The sequence below is a fragment of the Berghia stephanieae genome, chromosome 10, assembly GCF_034508935.2.
Source record: "Berghia stephanieae isolate SIO BIC M18660-M18661 chromosome 10, UCSD_Bste_1.3, whole genome shotgun sequence".
Lineage (NCBI taxonomy): Eukaryota > Metazoa > Mollusca > Gastropoda > Nudibranchia > Aeolidiidae > Berghia > Berghia stephanieae.
This window is the reverse complement of record NC_088369.1, coordinates 45,960,948-45,970,947: the sequence shown is the minus strand read 5'-3', so window position 1 is coordinate 45,970,947 and position 10,000 is coordinate 45,960,948. Positions and strand designations below refer to the sequence as shown.

Here is a 10,000-nt window from a genome sequence, read left to right as displayed (position 1 = left end):
ACATGAACAAACACAACAAAGACAAAATGTCACATGAACAAACACAACAAAGACAAAATGTCACATGAACAAACACATCAAAGACAAAATGTCACATGAACAAACACATCAAAGACAAAATGTCACATGAACAAACACATCAAAGACAAAATGTCACATGAACAAACACAACAAAGACAAAATGTCACATGAACAAACACATCAAAGACAAAATGTCTCATGAACAAACACATTAAAGACAAAATGTCACATGAACAAACACATCAAAGGCAAAATGTCACATGAACAAACACATTAAAGACAAAATGTCACATGAACAAACACATCAAAGGCAAAATGTCACATGAACAAACACAACAAAGACAAAATGTCACATGAACAAACACAAGAAAGACAAAATGTAGCAATGACTATCCCGCACAAATCTTTGGGCCTCTTTTTCGCTCACAAAGTGCCCAAATTCGCGACAAAATATGGGACGAAGCCGTTCCGCACATGCTATTTTAAAAAATTAATTACGACGCTGTTTATCGACTGAATATGACTGAAAGTTGGCACACAGTTAGAAAAGAGGTCATTTTAGATTATGTCAAGCGACAAAACTCGTACGATTATCAGAAGACCGTTAAAAATAGATTTTTACTCTTTGGAGTACAATATTTCAAAAACTACAAAGAGGAGAGATTTTGTCGCTCACGAGGTTATATATGCACATTTCTTCTATTTATATTTCAAATTTCATTGGATTATGATAAGTACTTTTCCCATATTCTCACAAAACATCAACCCAATTTCTGGCGGACAACTGGCGGAGTTGTCGTACCAGTAAGGTCACAGGTTCGAACCCCCTTCGCCGCCGCGACAATGATATTCTTTATTGTCTTCTGGCACTTTCCTACTCACTTCATTTCTTGTTATCAACATAAGTGCCTGCTCCACTCACTTTTCTGAATTAACAATTCAGGAGGCAAACATTGACTGAACTTTTACTCAAACACATCGACCAACCCCTTTCTGAGCAGTGAACTCCAGTATAAAGGCATTATGTAGTTACCTTTTCCCCCATATAGCAGGTGATTGGAAGATATACTGAGAGTTTATAAAATACTGAATTCCGTAAATATACAGAAAATTGACAACCTTGTTATAAAAAATTGTTTTGAAAAGAAAGCACTGTTGCCAATACCATCAAGCAAACAGTAAATATTGCTTTCTACCATTTGGATGGAATTCCAGTCAATCACACGAATGTTTGTGTGGCTGTGTGGTCTTGTGGTATGACACTCGCTTTCAGATCGGTAGGTCCTGGGTTCGAGCTTCACTCGGCGCATAGTTGAGTCCTTGGAGAAGGCTCTTTACTCAAATTCTCCCACTGTACTCAGGTGTAAAATGAGTCCCTGGCTGTTAACAGCATTGTACCTGTCCAAAAAAAAATAATTGTAATATCGCCTAAAAGGCGTCATGTCCCGTCCTACATGTTAAACGTTGCTGTCAGCCAGGGACCCCTTGTAAAGTGCTTTGAGCACGTTTAGTGGATATTGCGCTATATTAAAAAAAAATCTCAATGAATCAAGTCTAACAGACCAGTCTGCCTAATCAATGTCGAGTAGGCTAATGCATCTTGGGAAAAAAATCAACATTGACTCAACCCAGGGCTGAAACTAGCTCCTGTACTCGTAAACAAAGTGCTCTGTCTAATCGGCTATCTGGAGCTCCAAGAGTAATTCTGGAATGAGATGTCAATAACAAAATGGAGGCCAGTTGTGGCACCGATGGGAAAGTCACAATCTTGATCTTATCACTTCCAGAATTGTAGTTTGCAATGTGACCTAATCTAGAAATGAGAGCATTTCAATCTGCACCTTTTTTTTTATATAGATAAATTCATGAAAGAAATTATGAACTAAAAGTAAAAAATATGAAAGATTAGGAACTAAAAAAAAATCCATAAACCTATGAGAAAAATTTTAAACTGAAAAAAAAAAGCTATGAAAAAAATTATGAACTAAAAAAAATAAAAACTATAAAAGAAATTGGAACAGAAAAAAACAAAACACGAAAGACTAGGGTTTGCTGTCAAAACAAATAAAACAAAAAGAATTAATTAATTTTAAAAAGCCAAAAAAAAAGTCCCGAGAATGATAGGGGAGTGGACACAGGTAAAACATGTTCCTGTAATGAATAGGTGAGAATCAGGTTTATTCTACCATGAGATCTAATCTTACAGGGTTTTATCATGAGCCAGAAATATAATTTATCTATTTTATAATAATAAAAATTGTCACTTTAATTCTTTAGACTTGGAAGAAGTGTAATCTTTTGGTCACATCTACATTTCTGATTAACAAAATAATATTTACTACAATACAGAATGCGACTTGAGAAAATGGGCCATATGTCAGATTTATGGAAATTGAGTTTCATGAAAAAAAAACGTTTACCAGTCTAGGTTGACAAATTGTAGAATCTAAAGTGCCCTAAGAGAAAAAAATATAATGGAATCCATGTTTAACTTACCCGTTTTCACCTCCACTAGTTCTGGCAGGGGGATAATTGGCTCAAAATGTACGTCATTGCTTGGCATCACGTCTCCATCTCCACTGGCGTCACCAGCACCGGCACCGGCACCAGCACCAAACAATTTCTGTCCAGCACCTTGAAATTTAAATGGACCACCTGTGTCCGCTTTTATGGAAAATTAAAAAAAAAAAAAGGCAAAAATTGTTGCAAATTAACAGAAAGCATAAGGGGAAAATACATTGGTATTTCTTCTTCTTCTTCCTTTTAACTTCAATGTGGAAGATTTCACAGATCACTGTATATTTTTTGTTTTTCATTGCAGATGTGAGACTATTCCACTCTCTCAATGTCGATGGTATGGACGAGTACAAGTGGCCATCCACTCTCGAGTGGGGAACCACAATAATCTTTGATATATTTGACCAAAATTGAATCCCAAAATTCTAAAAAGCCCATGCTAACTTTGTATGACGTCATATCAAACATTTCTCTCTTTGCAGACAGATTTATTATAAAAATTCCTTTAAAAAAAAAAAAACATTAAAGAAAAAGAAAAACAAAACAAACAAAAAAACTTACTTGATGATGATGATGACGATGATGATGATGATGATAATGATGAGGATGACGATGTAGATGATCATAATGATGATGATGATAATGATGACGAGGATGATGATGATTATGATGATGATGATGAGTATGACGATGATGATGATAATAATATCAACCATGATGATGATGATGATAAATATAAATAAATAAATAACGAATACATTTTAACATATCCTAATCACTGTATATAATCAACAACTTTTTATAAATCAGCCTCAACTTCACAACTGAAAATAAAACATTTTACCAAGAAAGACATGATAAAACATTTTACCCAGAAAGACACGATAAAACATTTTACCAAGAAAGACATGATAAAACATTTTACCAAGAAAGACATGATAAAACATTTTACCAAGAAAGACACGATAAAACATTTTACCAAGAAAGACATGATAAAACATTTTACCAAGAAAGACATGATAAAACATTTTACCAAGAAAGACATGATAAAACATTTTACCAAGAAAGACATGATAAAACATAAAAAAAAAACACAGGCAGATTTATTATAAAAATCCCTTTAAAAAAAAACAAAAAACAAAACAAAGCAAAAAACTTACTCTTTTTCAAGAAGGAAGATTCATTGCCACTGGAGGCTGCCAGGCTTGAAAAATCTGGAGTTGAAGATCCAGCACCAAATACAAAATTACTAAACGGTGATGAGGACGAGGCTGTCGTTGCACTGGTGGTTGGTGTATTAGCTCCCTTGAATAAATTTGAAAAGTCCTTTGTTTGTGAATTTGGGGTCCCACTTCCAACTCCACCCCCGAAGACGGAAGGCGTTGTCGTCGTCGTTTTACTGGCACTTCCTGGAGATCCCCCTCCAAATATTGAAGACGACGACGTGTCGAGAGTGGCACCAGAGCCAAATATTGATTTACCGATCATTCCTGGAGATGCCTCTGGAGTCTTTGTTGAAGATGGCGGGGTGGATGTTTGGACATTGGTGCCAAATATAGATTTGGCTGCAGGTGTGGCGGTGGACGGCGGAGTGGACGAAGGGGTCAAAGGTTGGCTGGGGCTTTTGGCAGCGTCTGCATAGGATCTGGCTGGTCCGACTGTCCGAGGAGGTTGGTGGAACAGGTGGGAGGATAGGGATGGTGGGGGAAGGGGAGAAGAGGAGTGAAAAATGATAGGATAAAATCAAAACAAATTACAAAATATTATCTTGATTGGAGTTTGTAATGTATGTAAACGTTGAGACTCTACGCTCACATAATAATAATAATAATAATAATAATAATAATAATAATAATAATAATAATAATAATAATAATAATAATAATAATAATAATAAAAGAAGAAGAAGAAGAAGAAGAAGAAGAAGAAGAAGAAGAAGAAGAAGAAGAAGAAGAAGAAGAAGAAGAAGAAGAAAAAGAACAACAACGACGACGATGACATCATAAAAAAAAATATATTTAAAAAATTGAGCTTTTATATAGCGCAATATCCACTTAACGTGCTCAAATCGCTTTACAAGGGGTCCCTGGTCAACAGCAACATTAAAATAGGACGAGACATGACGCCTGTTAGGCGATATTACAATTTTTCGGACAAAGACAACGCTGTTAACGGCCAGGTACTCATTTTACACCTGAGTACGGTGAGATAATGTGAGTAAAGAGTCTTTTCCAAGGACTCAACTATGCGTCGAGCGAGGCTCGAACCCAGGACCTTCCGATCCGAAAGCGAGTGTCATACCACTAGACCACATAGCCGCACAATCATCCATGATGATGATGACAAATATAAATAAATAAATAACAAATATATTTTAAAATATCCTATTCAACACGTTTTATAAATCAGCCTCAACTTCACAACTGAAAATAAAAACTTTTACCAAAAAAGACATGATAAAACATTTTTAAAAACACAAACAAACTGACCAACTGCTTTCTGTGGAGTTGTAACCTTGGCATGGGGAGGCAACCCTTCCCCATCTGTACATCCCAGACATCCTTTGCATGGCTTCCTCTTTTCGTAAAGGTAGAAATTGGGAGGGAGCTTATATTTGGCGGCCATTGCCTTCTGTTCCAGGGTGGCCTGCTCTTCTTTCACAAAGACGACATCATCGACGCTGTTCATCTGATTTGAGGCACCGGTTGGAGCAGTGAAGATTGAAGCTTCTTGTTTGCACACGGCAGCTGGAGAGTATATTCCAATTGATACTTATGGAAAGAATATGAGGTAATAATTGGAAGTATAAGCACAGCACAGATATAATAAAAAGGAATTAAGCAACTCAAGACAATTTCTTAAAAATCTAAAAATTAATAAAATAAAAAATTTAAATTGATATCTTTTTTAAAATAAGGAAATCCTAATTTTAGAACGGGGGAGGGGAATCTGTTAAACTAGATGTGTGATGTGTGGGAATCTGTTAAACTAGATGTATGATGTGTGGGAATCTGTTAAACTAGATGAATGATGTGTGGGAATCTGTTAAACTAGATGTATGATGTGTGGGAATCTGTTAAACTAGATGAATGATGTGTGGGGAATCTGTTAAACTAGATGTATGATGTGTGGGGAATCTGTTAAACTAGATGAATGATGTGTGGGAATCTGTTAAACTAGATGAATGATGTGTGGGAATCTGTTAAACTAGATGTATGATGTGTGGGGAATCTGTTAAACTAGATGAATGATGTGTGGGAATCTGTTAAACTAGATGTATGATGTGTGGGAATCTGTTAAACTAGATGTATGATGTGTGGGAATCTGTTAAACTAGATGTATGATGTGTGGGAATCTGTTAAACTAGATGTATGATGTGTGGGGAATCTGTTAAACTAGATGAATGATGTGTGGGAATCTGTTAAACTAGATGAATGATGTGTGGGAATCTGTTAAACTAGATGTATGATGTGTGGGGAATCTGTTAAACTAGATGAATGATGTGTGGGAATCTGTTAAACTAGATGTATGATGTGTGGGAATCTGTTAAACTAGATGTATGATGTGTGGGAATCTGTTAAACTAGATGAATGATGTGTGGGAATCTGTTAAACTAGATGTATGATGTGTGGGAATCTGTTAAACTAGATGTATGATGTGTGGGGAATCTGTTAAACTAGATGATGATGTGTGGGGAATCTGTTAAACTAGATGTAATGTATGATGTGTGGGAATCTGTTAAACTAGATGAATGATGTGTGGGAATCTGTTAAACTAGATGAATGATGTGTGGGGAATCTGTTAAACTAGATGTATGATGTGTGGGAATCTGTTAAACTAGATGTAATGATGTGTGGGAATCTGTTAAACTAGATGATGATGTGTGGGAATCTGTTAAACTAGTAACTAGATGTATGATGTGTGGGAATCTGTTAAACTAGATGAATGATGTGTGGGAATCTGTTAAACTAGATGTATGATGTGTGGGAATCTGTTAAACTAGATGTATGATGTGTGGGAATCTGTTAAACTAGATGTAATGATGTGTGGGAATCTGTTAAACTAGATGTATGATGTGTGGGAATCTGTTAAACTAGATGTATGATGTGTGGGAATCTGTTAAACTAGATGTATGATGTGTGGGAATCTGTTAAACTAGTAACTATGTATGATGTGTGGGAATCTGTTAAACTAGATGAATTGTTATTGTTACTAGTGTTGTGTTAGGTCTGCTTAAACAAGATTTTATATGAGAGGTGAACATAAACAAGAGATATGATGTGCAAATGTTAAAAAACTAAGATATCATAAGAATGTATGGAATACAGAAAACCTAGATTTACAGGGAAAAGAATCTGTTAAACTAGATGTATGATGTGTGGGAATCTGTTAAACTAGATGTATGATGTGTGGGAATCTGTTAAACTAGATGAATTTTTTTTTGTTTGTTTGTTGCTTTAGGTCTCTTCCAACACAATTGAGGTTATATGAGAGACCGCTGAAACAAAAAAACAAGCAATCTAACAAAAATAGTACAAATGTAAATCAAAATCATAACCTAAAGATATCATAAGCTAAATTATAAATAACCAAGAACAAACAGGCAGAGGATTTACAGGAAAAAAAAAATCCCCTGTCAAAAATACAATCACAAAACCAAAGAAGCAGGATAGGCTAGTAAAGAGAAGAAGAAACGACATCACTATCGGATCGTACACCCATGCGAACATCATAGGTATATGATTCAAGGGTGATGCTCCCATCCAACCACCCGCAAACTAGATGAATGATGTGTGGGAATCTGTTAAACTAGATGTATGATGTGTGGGGAATTTGTTAAACTAGATGTATGATGTGTGGGAATCTGTTAAACTAGATGAATGATGTGTGGGAATCTGTTAAACTAGATGTATGATGTGTGGGAATCTGTTAAACTAGATGTATGATGTGTGGGAATCTGTTAAACTAGATGTATGATGTGTGGGAATCTGTTAAACTAGATGTATGATGTGTGGGAATCTGTTAAACTAGATGAATGATGTGTGGGAATCTGTTAAACAGATGTATGATGTGGGAATCTGTTAAACTAGATGTATAATGTGTGGGAATCTGTTAAACTAGATGTATGATGTGTGGGAATCTGTTAAACTAGATGTATGATGTGTGGGAATCTGTTAAACTTGATGTATGAGTGTGGGAATCTGTTAAACTAGATGTATGATGTGTGGGAATCTGTTAAACTAGATGTATGATGGTGGGGAATCGTTAAACTTAGATGTATGAAGTGTGGGAATCTGTTAAACTAGATGATGATGTGTGGGAATCTGTTAAACTAGATGAATGATGTGTGGGAATCTGTTAAACTAGATGAATGATGTGTGGGGAATCTGTTAAACTAGATGTATGATGTGTGGGAATCTGTTAAACTAGATGTATGATGAGTGGGGAATCCGTTAAACTTGATGTATGATGTGTGGGAATCTGTTAAACTAGATGAATGATGTGTGGGAATCTGTTAAACTAGATGTATGATGAGTGGGGAATCCGTTAAACTTGATGTATGATGTGTGGGAATCTGTTAAACTAGATGAATGATGTGTGGGAATCTGTTAAACTAGATGAATGATGTGTGGGGAATCTGTTAAACTAGATGTATGATGTGTGGGGAATCTGTTAAACTAGATGTATGATGTGTGGGGAATCTGTTAAACTAGATGAATGATGTGTGGGGAATCTGTTAAACTAGATGTATGATGTGTGGGAATCTGTTAAACTAGATGTATGATGTGTGGGAATCTGTTAAACTAGATGAATGATGTGTGGGAATCTGTTAAACTAGATGAATGATGTGTGGGAAATCTGTTAAACTAGATGAATGATGTGTGGGAATCTGTTAAACTAGATGTAATGATGTGTGGGAATCTGTTAAACTAATGAATGATGTGTGGGAATCTGTTAAACTAGATGTATGATGTGTGGGAATCTGTTAAACTAGATGTATGATGTGTGGGAATCTGTTAAACTAGATGAATGATGTGTGGGAATCTGTTAAACTAGATGTATGATTGTGGGGAATCTGTTAAACTAGATGTATGATGTGTGGGAATCTGTTAAACTAGATGTATGATGTGTGGGAATCTGTTAAACTAGATGTATGATGTGTGGGAATCTGTTAAACTAGATGAATGATGTGTGGGAATCTGTTCAACTAGATGTATGATGTGTGGGAATCTGTTAAACTAGATGTATGATGTGTGGGAATCTGTTAAACTAGATGAATGATGTGTGGGAATCTGTTAAACTAGATGTATGATGTGTGGGAATCTGTTAAACTAGATGTATGATGTGTGGGGAATCTGTTAAACTAGATGTATGATGTGTGGGAATCTGTTAAACTAGATATATGATGTGTGGGAATCTGTATGTATGATGTGTGGGAATCTGTTAAACTAAATGAATGATGTGTGGGAATCTGTTAAACTAGATGTATGATGTGTGGGGAATCTGTTAAACTAGATGTATGATGTGTGGGAATCTGTTAAACTAGATATATGATGTGTGGGAATCTGTTAAACTAGATGTATGATGTGTGGGAATCTGTTAAACTAGATGTATGATGTGTGGGAATCTGTTAAACTAGATGAATGATGTGTGGGAATCTGTTAAACTAGATGTATTGATGTGGGAATCTGTTAAACTAGATGTATAATGTGTGGAATCTGTTAAACTAGATGTATGATGTGTGGGAATCTGTTAAACTAGATGAATGATGTGTGGGAATCTGTTAAACTAGATGTATGATGTGTGGGAATCTGTTAAACTAGATGAATGATGTGTGGGAATCTGTTAAACTAGATGAATGATGTGTGGGAATCTGTTAAACTAGATGTATGATGTGTGTGGTGAATCTGTTTAAACTAGATGAAGAATGAGTGTGTGGGAATCTGTTAAACTAGATGTATGATGTGTGGGAATCTGTTAAACTAGATGTATGATGTGTGGGAATCTGTTAAACTAGATGTATGATGTGTGGGAATCTGTTAAACTAGAAGAATGATGTGTGGGAGCAGGCAGTGCTGTAGCATATTGATCTGAACAAGGGTGTATGAAACATTGAAGTAGAAATAAAAACACAAGAAAATGATCCCAAATAATCACCAAGGATAAGATAAGATAAGATAAGATATACTTTATTGAACCTTGTATGAGAATTATAGCCAGCCAACACTGTGGATCAAACACCAGATCTTTTATCCTTAATTTATACCAATTTTGCGACTATAAAATATAGTATGTTTAATTTCAAAATTCATCTATACCTGTGCAATTTAAACAATCGTTAATTCTCTCCGTACCGACAAAATTCCAGGGGTTTTCCTGGAATGTCATAGATACTCACTGAAGACAAAAATAGACTTTTTCAACCCAAACTCAAAAACAGGAAGTAGATACAAAATCTATT

At 35.5% G+C, this 10,000-nt stretch overlaps 1 protein-coding gene across 1 annotated transcript in view; it reads right to left on the bottom strand.

Annotated features, from left to right (window-relative positions):
• The window catches only part of LOC144955870 (E3 SUMO-protein ligase RanBP2-like), a 159,830-nt gene that overhangs the window by 26,808 nt on the left and 123,022 nt on the right, over window positions 1-10,000 (bottom strand). The window contains 3 exon segments of the mRNA XM_078886100.1: window positions 2,518-2,685; window positions 3,699-4,196; window positions 5,028-5,285. Coding sequence (XP_078742226.1) covers window positions 2,518-2,685; window positions 3,699-4,196; window positions 5,028-5,285 — 924 coding nt within the window.